Source organism: Apostichopus japonicus, chromosome 4, assembly GCF_037975245.1.
Source record: "Apostichopus japonicus isolate 1M-3 chromosome 4, ASM3797524v1, whole genome shotgun sequence".
NCBI classification, from domain to species: Eukaryota; Metazoa; Echinodermata; class Holothuroidea; order Aspidochirotida; family Stichopodidae; genus Apostichopus; species Apostichopus japonicus.
In genome coordinates, this window is record NC_092564.1 from 3,432,362 (window position 1) to 3,450,154 (window position 17,793).

General features: G+C 36.6%; 1 protein-coding gene across 6 annotated transcripts in view; it reads left to right on the forward strand.

Moving 5' to 3' along the window:
• Positions 1-17,793, forward strand: part of LOC139966160 (thrombospondin type-1 domain-containing protein 7A-like) — a 198,940-nt gene that overhangs the window by 156,802 nt on the left and 24,345 nt on the right. For all 6 annotated transcript variants that reach the window (XM_071968908.1, XM_071968909.1, XM_071968907.1 and 3 more), the window contains 6 exons: positions 2,143-2,264; positions 6,068-6,232; positions 11,750-11,958; positions 12,977-13,172; positions 15,455-15,662; positions 16,295-16,410. In XM_071968908.1, the coding sequence (XP_071825009.1) occupies positions 2,143-2,264; positions 6,068-6,232; positions 11,750-11,958; positions 12,977-13,172; positions 15,455-15,662; positions 16,295-16,410 (1,016 nt within the window). The remainder of the gene's footprint in view (positions 1-2,142; positions 2,265-6,067; positions 6,233-11,749; positions 11,959-12,976; positions 13,173-15,454; positions 15,663-16,294; positions 16,411-17,793) is intronic.

Genomic DNA, 17,793 nt, shown 5'->3' on the forward strand with positions numbered 1-17,793 from the left:
TTTCGTGATTGATGAACATATTTCTTGTTTCGTAATAATTCTACGAATCTTTAGTTGCCCAGCTTGGGTATTTAACATCAATTAACTATCTACTGTCACTACTATAACGTAAATGCTATTTAATTATAATCAGGCATTAGTATGCTGTGTGGTTCGCGCACACACACACAGAGCTCTTGAATATCATTGGATTCCAGGTTTGTGATACATACAGTATCACAATTATGGTATTATATTTACACTTATACAGCGACGGATCGCAAAGTTTGGGATATTTCCCAATTTATCTACAGTTTTGAAAACTGTACCGAAAGACATGTCATGAATAATGGAGCAATGTTTTTTAATAAAATATGAACTCGATATAACTCCAGCAAGCTACCTATTCATACATTCTTAGCATCGTTTAATTCTGAGGTTCAGGGATCTGATGGCTCATGGCTCTCTCTCCCCATGGAAGATCCTGAGTCGTGGTCCGAGGGAAAGATTGCGCACCTCTGGTACGCAGTCTACTGAACATTTACAACCCTTTCTGGTAACGCATTAAATGGTGAAGTTACAATAAATGTTCTGCAGGGGATCTATTTCAAGCATACCAAAATATGAAACCAGTGTGGCAATAAAATGCACTCACCAAAAGTTTGAGCTTGAGTGACCAAAATATGACCTAGAACTATCATTATCATATTTAGAAACAATTTGATCCCAGCAGCACTACTGAAGGTAACTTTGTATGTTAAATCAAAATTAGACTAAATAGTAATATACAGAAATGCTTCTAGCCTGACCTGCTTTATGAACATGGATGTACTCTGATCAAGAGTGGCAGTTTCTTTAATATATAACTAAGGTTGATATAATGAGTGGCTTTTGAGAAGAAAAAAAAAGTACTTTATACCCTTAAAAGTGAAAACCCATTCATGTCTCGATCCTATGTACGAGAGAAATTCCCTCTTCCTGCCCATATTTGATGTCATGACTTGTTCATTGATTAATCGTGCTTTTCCTGAATTATAGCCTTGAGAGCCAAATACGGTGCGAAAATATCTTCATCCCCTAGACCTACTTCTTGCAGATTTGATCAGGGTGAACATCCAAACAGGCGATATATCAACCCCACAAACAACGGTCATGAGACACTCAGCCACTGACCCTCACTTTTGAGCAAGTACTGCTAGCTTCATACCCGATTTCACACAACCACTACACATTTCTCTCCAAGAGATGAGTGAGAGAACTTCCGTTTCTCCCATCGGGACATTCCTGTTTGTTTAACAGTTATTTTCTTTTTTAAGGCCGTGGACGAGGAAGGAGGCTGCAATCGCTAGATCAGTTCGTATATATCACTTTAAAGGAGAAATATTTCTTTCAGAATTCCTTCAACCATGAACTGTTATGTAAGCATCTTAAGGTGCTAAATGTAGACTTCGTGTGTGACTTGAAGTGTAAAGACCCTGGGCAGGATCTTCTTCAAAGATTAAAAAAAGAAAAAAAGAAAAAAAGATGAGATCTGATTAAATATATCGGTATACACTCACCATTGATAACTGTATAGCATACACGCAGCAGAGAGGTACAGTGAAGATGAAAACGACTTGCTGTGCATGTCCAAAGTATGAATGGCAATTGATTGATTTTTTTATGTGATTTTTTTCAATCTTGAAAGCTTTTAGCTGAAGTAAGAAAATAATAATTATATTTTCACCAATTAGTGGATAATTCATCTTTTTAGTTGAAACTCAAAAGTTTAACTTTTGATTTTGAAGAATGTCATTTTTCTTTAATTTTAGCCCACCTAAAGTAGATTAGCTTGTGCTGCAATTGACTAAACACTGGACATAAATTTGTATATAGATTGAAGGTGATTGTCTTCAAACTTTGGATGTCCCAGCTTCCATTCTGTGGTATAATTTCTCACCAGCAGGGGGTTTGCAAGTTGATGCAACAGAAACATTTGCTCCATCCAAGTAATTGCTAGGTAACTTCAAACCGACCTCCTGTTGGCCTCGCCCTCCACTTCCTCCTCTTCGAGTGTTTTATCCCTCACCTCCTCTAACGAGAGAGGAGGGATATGTTAAGGTAATTGCCGGTTTATTTTCATAAGCTCACTCACATATCTGATTCTCGTTTCATTCATGACAGGGAGGAATACGTTTGGTTTGCGTCAGAGTGGTCACCGTGCCAGAGCCAAGAGAGCAACAGCGCCACCTGTGGTGCAGGCGTGCAGACTAGAGACGTGTTCTGCATCAGGGTCAGCGATGTCGGTGAGTGGGTGATCCTGATGACGCAGGGAGAAATACATCTCTGTGGTTAAGCATGTTGGTTGCTAGGGTGTTGGTTGCTAGGGTCTGTCAACTTTATTCTCTTGCCATCAATCACGCAAGAAGAGTTTGATTTGTTTATATGCAGGATCTCAAAAGGAATGTATGAAATTGTGAGAAATGTCTTACTTTTGGAGGGAACTTCAACATTTAGTCTGAACCAGTATATCACTATTATGGCAATGGTACCTACCCTATACCATAGCTTGTTTACATATTAGAGCCAGGGCCGAAGTGCCCGGAACTCTAAAGCCTATTGAGCAGTTAATTGCACAATTTTTGATGAACTATGAACTTTGTTGATGTTTTTAAATATCATCGCTTTTGCGTTAATAATTTGACTGAAGTGAATTAATGGGAAGCTTGAATGTGATGATGATGTAATGCAACCAACTGTTGTGTTTGGATTGTTCTTTTTGCATCATTGATGATGTAATTGGGATGTTATTGTTTCCCCATTCCCCCACCATCCTCTCTCTCAAATCTTATATAATCTCTTTCATTTGTGAAATAATTTGTTCCAAATCAATAATATGATTTGAAAGTCGATTTCCATGAAATAGTTTGTGTTTGATTTCTGATAAAACCTTACCAAAGAAAGGAATGTTTCTTAACACTAACTGTGAGCAAGTGTTAACAAGAATCTTGTCTGTTCCGAATTGAAACCTTTTTGTTCTATTCATAAATACATAAATAATATGCTGTTGGTCAAGATAACCCATAATATCAACTCACAAAATAATGTAAATATTTTAAGCTTCCTTTCTTATGAAATTTTACTAGAGGATAAATCAATATCAATCATCCAAATGTTTGGTGTTAACTTCCATAAACTTACATTAGTTTATATTGTTGGGTGTAAAGTAGTTTGTTCATAGCTCCCCCTATCTGCTTATTCATAAATTTTTATCCATCCATCTTGATGTCAAGTCACGCTATTCAAACTTCAATTCGATGACATATTTTGCCCAAAATATTCTCTTTCTTTCAATAACGTGAGTTAGATCAGAAATTCAAAAAATTCCTAAAAAAAATTGTCTTCATTAATCATAGAAGCTTTGAACCTGTCAGATTTCATTGCGATCTGCATTTCATCTCTGAAATCATCGGTGCGTTTGCTTATTTGCACCAATCCTGAAGTGTCTGTGCGTGCCCCATTCCAATTCACCCTCTTCCCACGCATAACTTCGTACGAGGTAATCGGGGCGTGACTCATACATGGAAGGAATATATCGTCCAATCTCAAGTTTGAATTTTTTCCCCCTGCTTTTCCTTGATAATTTTTTTCTTCCCTATTTTTTTCCTCGGTTATTGGATTTTTATTTTTATCTTGTGTGTTGAAAAACCAGCAATGAGTAAATTGTTGATGATATTCTTCACACATCGCTTTTAATGCCGTGTTCCGCAATTCATGGATCTGAATGATTTCACGTTAAGATTTAGTCATTGGGTTCTTTGGTTGTGTTTGCTCAGGTTTACCCATTCCCCAGACGATGTCATAATTGTATGCTGAAGGGTCTCGTATTTGGAGGAAAGTTTATTCGAGGTCACACCATAAGAGTTATGCTATCGCTGTTAGGCTATTCCGCTCGGTGACCGCGATGCAAGTTTCTTCGTTTTATCTACGTTTATTCGGCGTCTTGATTCAATCGCTTCACTTCGATATATCCAATGTAAAAGTACGTCTCGGTTTATCCAAGTAAACGGACATGAATCTCTTTAAGGATTTAAACTGCCTGCGACCTCACATAATCCTGCCATGTGCGATTTTGGAAAGTTTGAGGCTATTTTTCGAGGGGGAGTCTTGCTGGAAAGGGATGTCTGTCAGTTCTTTAGTTTAAACTCCTCCGTTGTTAGGAGATGCAGCGATAGTTATAATGAATGGAAGTGGGTTAATACAAATGTAGGGTTATGCTCTGGTTATTACATGAAAACATGGAATAGTACATAATTGACTTTAATATGTTTAAATTAGTTACACCTTTCAAAGTTGCTCACAGATTTCTTGTGACGTCAATCGGGTAACGATGGGCAACCATCCGTAGTAACGAGATGCGGTCATCTGCCGAAGAAAGAATAAAATCTTAAAAAACAGGAAAACAACGAAGAAACTTGACATAAAGTAGTTGCTGAAGTGTTGTGTTCCTGGTTGAGCTAAATTTTCAATTAATTATCCGATTATCAGACAGATTATAATCATGTCGGTATGCAGGCTATCATGAAACATCTCAACATTTCAAAGCTGCTTATTGTCAACTTAGACTTTAGCCAGCTGTATGGTTCATTGCTACATGAGATCTTGTATGTAACTGTAAGCAAAGAAGAAGGTTAAAATGATACAAAGATAGTACTTTGCTGGATCTTGCATGGAATTGCCTGTAGAAAGGCGAGAAGTCTGGGTTTGTTTCAACAGTAAACAATATACAAAAGTAAAAACAAATTTACAAGGTGGTGGAGGAGGGCTGAAGAAGCAGAGCTTTTACGAGCAGTCCCCCCCCCCCCTTTGCAAAAAGGGCAAACTTGGATAACGACAGAAAACAGAACAACAAAGGAACAAGGAAAAATGAAAAGTAAAAAAACCATTATAGAAACAATTATCATTAAGCAAATGAGATTTCAGTTTCGATTTAACATAAATGATAGTTTTGGCATCCTTAATGGTACTATATAAACAATTTTGTTTATAAAGAGGCAGCATTTGAGAAGTTTCTCTAGCAGTGAAATTTGTATGAAGATGTATAGAAAAATTGTGTGTTATGGTTAGGGATATCATTTGTTATACTTAAAGTATGCATCAAAATTGTGAGGTAAAGATGACCTTACATACCTATACATAAACATAGCAACTTTGAATTTGGAAGTATCGAAAATAGAATATTTCAATTTGAGAAAAGATTTTTACTATGAGCATCATAAGAAGTGTTTGTTATCAGTTGAATAGCTTTCTTTTGGAGAATGTGCAGGCTGTTTAAATAAGATGGAAAAGCATTTCCCCAGATAATATGACAACATTTAGGACAATTTGGAGTGAATCGCATAATCGATAAGTGAATCGTATAATGTTTTAAGAGTATGGTATGGTATGAAATAACAAATTTTATAAAGGATTCCAATGTTCTTATAGATATGAGAACAAAGAGAATCAATATGATACTTCCACGTCAGATGGGAATCTAGATAAATACCGAGAATTTTAGCTCTGTCAACAAAATTAATTTTACCACTATCAATAAATATATCAATTGTACCAACCTTTCCTTGAATGAGGCAAAAAAACATGAAATTTGTTTCACTTATGTTTAGTGACAAAATATTAGCTTTAAACCATGCTGCTACAGAGCTTAATTTATGCAAGACAAGATGACAAAACTAGACATTTAAAACAACACCTGGATCAGGATTCAAGGTTTGGTATATTATATACCTTGCTAATATGCTGGCATTAATTTTGTATAAATTGTGCTTTTGTCATGTACAGCTCTTATGTTTATTAATTATGCATTAATTCAGCATTGCTTAATAAAACAATCCTCCCCACGGTATGATAAGTCCTGTATATTGCAGACACTCTCTATGAAATCTTAATGTGTATATAACTGCACTTGTCTTGAAGTTGTTGTCAACATATAATCCAGATTTGTAGCATTGATATCATTGTTGATCAATGTGTTAGTTCAAGAAGAGTAAACAACCTTTATTATTTTAATTTTGTTTTTAAATTTTGTTTTTATTCAATCCATTCCTAGAACACCTGCCAATGCCTAGCAACCTCTGTGACATCTCGTTACTACCGGATACCATTCAGCCATGTGCTGTCCATTGTCCTGTGGACTGTGTAGTTTCATCTTGGGGTCCATGGGATCATTGCAGAGCTAATGAGTGTGATCAACTTGGAGTCAAAAAAGCAAAAGGTAGTTTTCTTTTCTCAGAGTTCTTATTAACATTGATATTGACTGAGATTACCCTTAATCAGACATTACCTGCTATAGGAAACAACTGAATAATGGACCAACCCAGATTCCAAGGCTGGATTCTCATTCAAGCTGTAGAGGTTTGTGTTTTCTGGGAAGGGGGGGGGGGGGTTGGGTGGGGGCAGGAGGGCAGTAGTCAGACCAGTGTTCTGTCATGACACCAAGGCTGTCTGACACTGGAGCCCTGAGTAGACAGCTGAATCCCCTGAAGAATTGATGACACACTTACATATCTCAGGAAATGAAGTTGTAATTGTTGGTTTTCTAGGATATTTCTTGATAAACTATGGGTATAAGAATGCCATCACTGTACCAGACCCACCAAGGCTCTGAGATTGATGGCCCCCCTTGGCCCGGGAAGGGGGGAGGCGGGGGATCCAGGATTTAGACCAATGGGTGTGACACTGGAAAATTATTAGACATGATGTCCTACCCTCTCAAATCCAACAAAGAGACAAAATGACAAAGGTTGTTTTGCTCATCTAAAAGTTTTAACGTTACAACAACCACAGTATATATATCAGTTATATAATTTAATTATAATTATATATATATCATGGGTGACCATCATGTGACTTACTAGCATATTTTGGGGGGAGGTTGGTTGGGGAGGGGGAGGGGTAAATTCCTTCTGTTCTAGAAAGTTTCATATAGCTAATGAATTGGAATCACAACATTTTTCGGGTACAGCATTGCGAGATGGAAAAGTGATCAAGAGTTTGTTTCTGTCTGAAAGATTTTCTTATTGATAAACTGATAGGATAATTTGGAAAAAGATTACATTTTTAAAGCCAGAGTTTCACAGTCCTGTCCTCTTGTTATTATTATCCTTATTCTTGGAAGCCCCTTCTTTGACCCCCTCATTCAGACAGAGATCACATTCGATTAAAGATTTTATCCTGCAAAATGAATTTCTCAAAGGTTAGTGAAATCTACCGAAAATTTTGGCAGAGAGGGGGGAAATTGTTAGCGGTTAATTACCAGAATCCTTTCATCTGCATGTTTCTGAGGCTTGGCGGATTGGAATATGTCAAAAGCCATGTAAAAAAAAATAGAAAACATAATGTCCGCATAGAAGGTGAAAGGGTTATATAGCCAAAAGAAAAAAAATTGTAAACAAATGTGTTTCATGATACCGATCTTGGTGTCATACTTGTCATTTTTGAAGCAAAGCAGTTTTTAGCGGGATACAAGAAAACTGATTGTGAAAGCAATTTATATCTTAAATTTCAAAAATCAGAATTGACGTAGGCAAGTGTGCAGAAATGTAACCATAGATATGAAGTGACATGGTGCTGTAAATGTCAAATAGAAAGAATTCTGCCATGATTGAGAGCAGACCCTCAGAAGGTCTATCCGTCACTGATGTACAATGCATGAAATTCTAATTATTATTATTATTTTTATGATTCAAAATAAAATAAAACTGTTAGCAAACTGCTTATCCACTAGAGAGCCTGTGTAAGAGAATGTGTAAAAGTAAGTTGGCCTGACGTTTCGATCCTAGCAGGATCTTCTTCAAAGGCTAAATGACAAGTAACAGTAACAGAAGGGACAAAAACATGCACAGAATACAGACAGGTTAATGAGCATGGTGAACACAAAGAGATAGATATTATTGAAATACTCAAGATGTTATTAACGAAATACTCAAGAGTTGTATGGAGCTGTTAGTAACTTTTACAAACTTGCTAATTCTGCAAAATATATTTCAATATGTACTGGTATATTTCCCTGCTTCAAGAGCTTTTAAGAGTTTCCTCGGACTTCAAATTGCACTTCCCGTGCCTGGGTGATAGAAAAGTTGCTATCCTTGCTTGAAGACTTAAAACTCCAATCTCCAGCAAAGTCACCCTTGACTCAGAATGTGCTACACTTTTTTTTATTGTTGTGCTGGGACTTTGATGTTTTAGCTACGTAGTGGTTTTATCCTGGATTAGGAATATCAAACAATTTCCAACTATAATATTCACTATTAATAACTGCTATCCCCTTCGTAGTAGGAGGTGAAACTATACATAAGATTACAGTAGGACGCATCTTTGAGAATCGACTGAAGAAAAGCATTTAAAGGCATTGAAGAATCGCCCCAAATCTGAAAAAGTTAACTTTCTGTTGCTTGCAAGTGACATTTTGTTCATGTCGCTTCAAAATGCAGACAGTAATGGAACGTGATACCTTGTTATCTTTAGCTGGACCTGAGATGTCCATCGCTGTATCGCTTGTACACTGTGCTGTGGGTATTAACCGCAGCAGTATGTACTGTGACTGTACACTAGTGTCTAATTACCGACGGTAGCAAGCTGTGTGTGTATTTTCTGGGATCGATGGTGGTGTCTAACACTTCTGTTACACCTCATTCGGCATTAGACGTTTCTTTTTGCGCGAGTCTTCACACCTTTAAAGCTGGCTTTGAAATTCTCTCAGTCAGTTTCATGGTAACGAAATGCGTGCCAACCTGTGTCAGTTTAAATTACGGTCATTACTGTTTTGACCAGGCATTTTCATTTGGGAATTAGGTTATATCTAGGTTTGTGGCAAGCCACGTTGACTGCTTTAATACAGATTTACGATTCAGTTAATTTGTGAAGGTTCAGATTACTGCGATTACCTAACGTTGCTGTTATTTGCGATTTTGTATGATCCATGATTGAGTTCTACATTTCAGTACTTTCCCATAAATTGGCTAAATTGTGTTTTATGTTCCCATATGGTTAACTGAACATTTGCGTCCAGATTGGGAAGAGGTGTCGGCCTTGACATTTAAAATTTATTATTTTATCGTCAGCATCCAAAGTGGACACTACTGATAGATTCCTTTTAATTTATGCTTTTCCTATCGAGTGGGAGAAGTAACTTGTTCCTCTCTCTTTAGACATCTTTCATTTCAGTTTCATTTTTTTTTCCATTTCATTTATTGAAACCAGTATAAATATAGCATATTTATAAAAAGGAGTACACATGTCAAACTCAAAATAAATAAATATGACAACCATGATAGATAAGATGTTCAAATGATTGCACAACAAGAAAGTGTTAAAACTATGTACATTACTAGAACTTTACACAGTTGCCTGTCTTAACTGGATCTTTGCATTTTAATATGAGATTATCCTTGTCTACATTCTTTACTGTTGACATAGGATATGTCTTAATATGTACTATTGCAAGCCCTTTCGAAATATAAAGTGAATTCTTACAGATGTACACCATCGCTTCCTCTTTAGGGAAAGTTTGATAGTTTTATAGTAGGTACAGTAACATCACGCTCATCCATAAATAGCTTTCAATCATTTGATCTATACCCTACCGTTCAAAGAAATCTTTGTATGGGACGTCTTTCATGAATATGATTAAACGGTTTCAGTTATGGCTTCTTACACAGTGTTTATCCCATGGTCATGAACATGGCGTCACACTGACTTTACACAGTTTTAAAAACATCATTCACCTTTTCTCAGAAACCGGGCATTTCTCTAAACAGATTCGACCAATAGCTGATATTTGACTGTAATTTAACTGCAAATAAGCAGCAAAAGGAAACCCCAAGTTGTGTGTCACCATGTTTAAAATTTACAAAAGTTGATCAAACCTGCATTGAATATGATTCAATATGGCACACTGTACGTCACTGATTATCAACAAGAATGAACTCTTCACTGAATGATATCCACCATAGGAGCATGAATGGACAACATGATAAATGAGTAGAACCACACTCAACATGACTCTCATGACCGTAGCAAAGACCGTAGGTAAGAAAGGACCGTAGCAAAGACCGTAGGTAAGAAAGGACCGTAGCAAAGACTGTAGGTAAGAAAGGACCGTAGCTAAGACCGTAGGTAAGAAAGGACCGTAGCTAAGACCGTAGGTAAGAAAGGACCGTAGCTAAGACCATAGGTAAGAAAGAACCGTAGCTAAGACCATAGGTAAGAAAGAACCGTAGCTAATACTCCGCTTGAGGGGGGGCGATGGGGGGGGCTGGTGATGCCATCTGGACAGAATTGCCTGAATGTATCGAAGAGTGAGCCATCTTTGTCCTGAATGCAGGAATTGAGGCTTGTGCTCACAGTGGGGAGACAATCTGTGAGACGTAAATGGAGAAATGGCCAATATATCAAATAAAAGCGTATGGCAATGAAACAAGTTTTGCCAAGTAATCTGTGAAAAATACACTACATTTAATGGAGATACAACAATGCAATTACTGCAGTATTACTTTTATGTAGGGACAAGAATTGATAAAATTGACAAAGGAGAATATCCCCCTCTTCCCCTCCCCCCTCCCCTCCTTCCCCTCAGATTTGTTCTAATCAAATATGTTTTTAATTAAAGTGAAAGAAACTTATGATGTTTCCTTACGTCAGATGTTGCAAAAAAGTCTCCTTGCCTTTCCTCCCCTCCCCTCACCAATACAAAATCACAAAAGGAAAAATTAGAACTACAAACTGCCTTATTCCTGCCTTAAGCTTAAAGGAAACAATTTGAGTGTAAAACCATAAAATCCTAAAATAATCTTATGAAAACTGTTATTTCTGCTTTTTAAATTTATCATCTGACATCAGACTTCTGATCAAGTCCAGCTGTATTTTAGCATGATCAACCAAGTTTATCGACGACCTATCAAAAAGAAGAAGAATAAAATAAACTATGGTAAACAAGTGTCAGCCATTAAGTACCATCCAAATTTCATGTAGTGTGACAAAGTACTAGGCTTTTCTAAAGCTAATGACCCAGGCAGTTGAGAAAAGACGCAGTTTGTGAAATGTCACAGGAATTTATAGACCGTGAGAAGTACCTTCAATCCTAGATATCCTTACATGTTCTTGAAGTACTTAAAGTTATATTGTTAGGTTGTTAGTAGTTTCGTCCAGAAGAACAGCAGGTGCTGGGGTGGTGGGTGTCTTTTTTGGGGGGTGGAATAAATGGAGGGCATGGTATAAACATCAAGAGGCAAGAGGATGAGGAGCAAGAACTTAGGCTGTGTAAAATTTTAAAAACAACATTTTAATAATTGATTCTGTTATAAGCAACTTTCTGCCAAGAAGCTGATTCTATTTCGATATCTTCAAATATTACTTGTATCATTTTCTATACTTGAGCCATACGTTTTTATTGACTGCTTTTAATATCCCCATTTCTTGGTCCCTGACTACAAATAATACCTCTATTCTGCTCTGGTTTAAATGCAAAATGATGCCTTATTTACAATGTTGTCACCACAACTACCAGGAGATAATGATAAATAGATTTGGCCAATTGTTTTAGCATACTTTAATTTCTTTGCTTTCTTAAATAGAGTTTTAATATCTCTCTCCTTAATTACAATAACTTCAGCACAATTTAACTACTCTAAGGTTAACACTAATAAGATGGTCAATTTGATCCCTGTGACAATTAAGGGCTGCATTTTATATTTGAAATAAAGCTAGCAAGAATAAATTTGTTTTTAAACAGGTTACCGCACACGGGAAAGGAGTGTCATTGTTGGTGAGAGCCATGGAGGGGAAGCCTGCCCTCATCTTTATGAACATGCACCCTGCACGGCCACTGAATGTTACTCATGGAAAGTCGGAAGAGTTGGAAAATGTCGACCAACCAATGTAGAGCAAAACTGTGGAGAAGGGTTGTTGACACAAGACATACAGTGCCTAAATTTTAATCAGGTATTAATGAAACTTTTTTTTCAGTTTTTATGATAATGTGTAATTACTTCATTAAATAATATTCTGCAATCAAGCCCCACCCCCCAGTACCTTCCCCACTTCCACTATCATACATGTGTGTCTCTATGTTTGCTTTTTAAGATTATTCAACCGTTACAAGCATTCGTAATATTTGCAAGATGTGAATGAAATACAAAGATTATAATGCTTGCTAAGGAATAAATTATGATTTAGTTTGAGGATATAGGAGCTTGTTATTTTCATAAAACAGTTAACTAATGCCCTGAAGTATGTGAACAGCATGAAGATCTGTATGTTCATTCAAATAGATAACTCTCTTGCCAGTGTGTGTGCATGAAATCTAATGGATCTGGAAACATGTTGATAAAATCTTCATGAACTTGCCTTTTGTATGATTTTTATGATAGCTCAACATCATATTTAATATTATTACATCATATGTGAACATAGATGAATATGAAAGGTTATGAGTATGATAGACACATTGCTGAAAGGTAACTTACAGTGACGGTCTAAATTGTCTCTTTGTGTTCTGCTCAAGGACTGACTTCTTTTTCTTGTTTCTGCAAGATGGGGTTGGGGATGGGGTGGGGGTGGGGGTGGGTGAATGTTCCCTATTGCAGCATGATAGTGATTGGTGCAGGGTGTGTATAATAGAATCCATAGTCAGATTTATAATGTGTCATTAATTGTGAGGTATTCTTAGTATTTAGTCAGCGGCTGATTCACATTTACTCTATATTGGTGTACGTAGTTTGATGTTTTTAAGCATGTAAACAATAACCAACAGATATAAAAGGAGATTAAATTGACATTCCCCCAGCAAAAAAGGCAAAGATGAAAAATATAAGGATAAAAGCCTCAATTGCCTAACCACACCACTGTGGATGATTCATCATCAAAATTCTGTCTTCAAATATGCTACAAGGAATGAACAAAAAATTGTCCTAAAATGTCCACCATTTTTTTTTTACACCCGTAACTTTCTCTAACATAGCAACCAGTTGAGTCAAGGTGGTGTGAATCGATAGCAGAAATGCCGCAATGGGAGGAACCGTGCTACCATCCATGCCCAGATGACTGTGTCACCAGCGATTGGGGTAACTGGAGCCCATGCTCCCTGACCTGCACAGGCAAAAACCAGGGTGGCATGCAAGTCAGATACAAAAGGATCCTAGCTCAACCTGAACGAGGTAAAGTGTCATATTGTGTATGTATGCATGTATTTTAGATCCTCCTGCAAGCAGGAACTCACGAAGAAGCCTCATTGGCTTATCAAAGCCGCAAGCTGACCGAAGTCAGCTCTTACATTCATATTTAACGTCCATGATTATGAATTGTTGATTGTCAACAACTCTGTAACTGGACGCCATACATTAATCTGGGAGTGACTCGAATTGGGGACCTTATGATTGAAAGGCACCGGCGTTAACCACTGAGCTAACACTCCTAGCTAACACTCCCACTGAGCTAACGCTCCTATTGTATGTGTCATAATTCCTGATGCTAAAGCAGGGTGAATATATTTATTCCATTACCCATGTATGTTATCCTAGGAATTTCCTGATTTATCTTTGCATCATTTACTATGTATAACAGTTTTGTATTTGGTGATTGGGGCTCTATAATCTTGTTGGAATGGAAAACTCCTTCTCTTTAATGTTTAGATATTCTTGAAACATAAAACATGGTGAGTGGTCGACAGGGTCAATCCTAGCTAATATGGCTCAACATTAATCATTTTAGAGAAATTTCTAAATTGGGAAGATGACTCATTCTTTTTTTTTCTTTTTTTTTTGGGGGGGGGAGGCAATGATGTAATAATTTAAATCATTAGAAAAACATCTGTTTTCAATAATCACAATGTCAGTTGACATATTAAACTCAAGAGGATTGACTGATAATATCTGTAGAAAAAAAAAGATCCTTCAAACAGAATGTTTATTTGTAAGATAATAGGGTGAACAAGTTGATGATGTGTTGCTCATCAACTCATTTGTGAAACTGACACTTCCCTAGAATTTAATTTAAGAAATAGTGATTGAGTCAAAACATGATATTGAATAACAAGTTGAGAGTGTTTTGCTACTAACAGTCATGTTTTGTCACCTTGGACCTAATTCAAGTCTTGTTTCATAGTTGTAAGAAGAAAAGCAATCAGTATGATGATGCAGCAATAGGAGTTCAATAATTTTCCTTTTACCCTATGATTCATAAATTTTATCCCTCTTGCTTTTTGAAATTTTTTAGTTTCTTTCATACATAAAACTTTCAAGATCTTATTTGCGTCACCGGATGTCAAAAATTTTGCGTCTGGGATGCAGAATTCTGTGTTCGTTAGAATGGTCGTGCTCTGTTAAGCGTATACTTGTTGGATATTGTACCAAAATAAAGAAGGAATATTCCTGATTCTCCCAAAGAGAAGATATGAATTTCCAAAAGCCTGGCTACCTGTGAAATGAAACAGAGTCGAAGGTTGCTCTATTACGATGCCAGCCCAAGGATGGCATACATAGTTTTCTTTTGATGGTTATGCGTTTTTAATCATGTTGAATTAATCAGTCATACAGCTTCTAGCGGAATGGTCTACCGTTTGATTTCCAGAGGCATGCTCCTGGAGAGATCAATAAAATATGAAGATTTAGAAATATAGAACCAGTATATCAGACTCTTGAGGATCATAAGCTCTAAGTATGCAATTAACCAGAAATTCACAGGGGTATGCATTGTGGGAGAACTATCACATGTCTAAACCAGATGATTATGTCGATGACGACAATGATGATAATTATGATGATGCAGAGCTCATCTGAGTCGATTAGTTTCTCATATCAGTAATGAGCTAGTAATTAATCACTCGCTACCGACATCAAATTTGGTCTATTGTCCAGTTTGTATGGTAAAATGAGGCTTTGGTTTTGTTGTAGCGTTTGATCTAATTCGTGGAATCGTATCTTGTCTTGTTCTCACATTTTGTAATTTGAAACATATTCAGATTTAAGGAGAAGCAAAAATCCAGCGACCATCATCATATAAGATGAAGATGCTGATGATGAACAACTCCCAAAAAACAGCTATTAAATATGATATTCCAGATTTGTAATTGGAAGATGTATATATATATATATATGGTTTTTTATGTCAAGATGAAACTTGAGCAAGTTCAAATTTCACATCATCAAGCCACTTGAGCTTGAGTTTTTGACTTTTTTGGGGGCTTTTTTACAGAATATTGAATTTTGTTTACACAATCTTATGTCTGTGCATTTTTCATGCAAAACACAGACCTTGAAAATATGAAAAAAAAACACAAACCGGCATGTAAAAGATTACACGTCGTAGTTGCTCTACGACATTGACAAAATGGCAGCTATATAGGCCACTGACATGAATTTTAAGTAGGATTTTCTTGAAATATTTATAACTTCTATCATCACACTAATATACCTATGTTTCTTCAATTTCATATTTGAAGGTGGGAGACCTTGTCCACCGGAGTCAGAGCTGAGAGACACCAGGCCATGCAATGATCATAGCTGTGCACTCTTTGCCTGGCAGACGGAGCAGTGGGGAGAATGTATCTTGGATACCAGTGTCATGCTTCAAGGATGTGGCAGGGGAACGCAACAGAGAATAGTGAAATGTGATCGAGTCATGCCCAGGAAAGATGCACCAGAACAGAGGTATGAGAGCTGTTTAATGTGTCTGTCACCTAAATCTGTTTGTTACTTGCAACTGACCGTGCCCCTCCACATATCCGCCCTCCAAAAAACCATCTCGCCCACTGAACCACCCCCTTCTACTCCCTTATTAAATAACCTTTTAATGATTACAGTACGGACACTAATTGTTCTTGTGCTTAAATATCTACCTCCCAGGCCTCTGTGTCCACCTTTCATGTTTAAATAAGAAATTATTCAGTTCCCACTTGGTCTTCTCAACCTTGATCCTGTAGTGCCTGTCTTATGTGAATTAATTGTAACTATGGAGATGGAAACACCAAAATGTTCCATATTAATTTTCATGCTGATGGATCCAACCTGTAATATATGTACATAATGCCTTTCTCACCATCCATATGGCCATCTGTAAGAAGTCTTTTAATAAAACCTACTGCAGCCGTTTATTAGTTTGCATACACACCCCTTCCTTATAGTGGATTTGTTAATCTACTGCTCCTTATCCCTCAAATAAAGCAGTAAGATAATTTAATAGTCAATACTTTTTGCTACTTTTCATCTCCCTTTCTAAGTGGTCATTATCTTTCACATTTCACATATGGTCCCTTTTGTTTATTATACCAATCTATTTTTAGATGTAAGCCAGAGGTCAAACCTGCAGGCAGGAGGTCCTGTACTGTTCCCTGTCCTGTACCCTGCCATACCTCTCGGTTCACAGCCTGGTCGGAGTGTCCCACACAGTGCTATGGAAGTAAGCAGTTTTTCCTTCAAAAGCATTTCAATTTACGTGATTGCTAGTTTGCATCCATGTCACCATAGGAACCAAACTGAATATTCAAAAACACATTCCCTCTTGATCAAACTAAAGACTTTTTCATAACTTTATCTGTTTGAATTCATGAATAATAAGAAAGTACTCCCAACATCCAATGAACAAATGTTCGTTCTGTTGGTTCTTTATATTTGCTTTTCTTCTCTCTCATCGTAATAAATACCTTCTGAAACATAACACACCTCGGATGCCCAGGAATTTGACCAAAGGAAACAGCATTTTACAGTTTGACATTTAATACTTTTAATTAAGGTATGATTATTTTACAACGTGTTATATTTCTATGTTAGAAAACTGAACTGCAGCTTTCCATATTATAGATTGCACACTGTAATTCATTCGTTACTTGACATTTGGACAGTCGTTTTTTTTTTTCGATCCGAGGAAGAGACATTTTCAATAGAGCATGCTCTGTCTCTTCGCCACATTAATTTTATTTCTTTTCACAGACGTAAAACTCATCCGAAGGCAAGCTTCTTCCCCGTAATAAATTTTATTTGCCTAAGTGGGTTTTCGTGCAGTGTCCAGAATCAATTTTCTGGCTGGAAACTTGTCAACTAGATTTGGTTAATTTAATCTAAACTCAGTCTGATCAAGGTTGTAAGAAGTGACAGTTTGCCTGGATATGTTTCTCACTTTCATAACTAAGAAAACATCTGTAGGGACAAAAAATCTTTGTAGTTGTTCAAATTTAAATTTAAATTATTAAACACATAATAACTAATTCATTTTAGAGTCATTTGAAGATACGCTCTGTTAACGGCAACAACTTTTACATATGGACACGTAACATTCTGTCTCTCTTCCTATTCTTTCGTCTTTGATCCTGTTAAAGAAATTGTCATAACTCATAAATTTTTGTAAAAAAACCTATGACACCTCATCAGGTTTGGTCTCCAAATCTGTGTGATAACTGTCATTGGAAAGTGTTGCATTTCACTCTACAGTCTACATGGTCGTATTTATTTAGCACCGTCATTTCAACCAGTAATTTTAAGATGTTAAGTAAGCTTAATTGGCAGGCAGAAAAAAAACTGGAATCTTTGTTGTTGGTTGAAGGTCACAGAAAAACTTTCCATTATCTGTTCTAAGGAAAAAGCAAAATTTCAATGAAAAACATTGTTAGAACTTTTTCATTGATATAACTTCTAAAAAGTTTTTTTTTCAATTACCTAAATTTGTTTTTCTTTTGGCATGTTCAAGCTGTTCAAATTATTGGGTAAGATTTGAGGAGTTTGGGGAACAAGACCAAATGATAGTAGTACCTGCTGGAGGACCAACCCCAAATGGGTGTGAATGTGT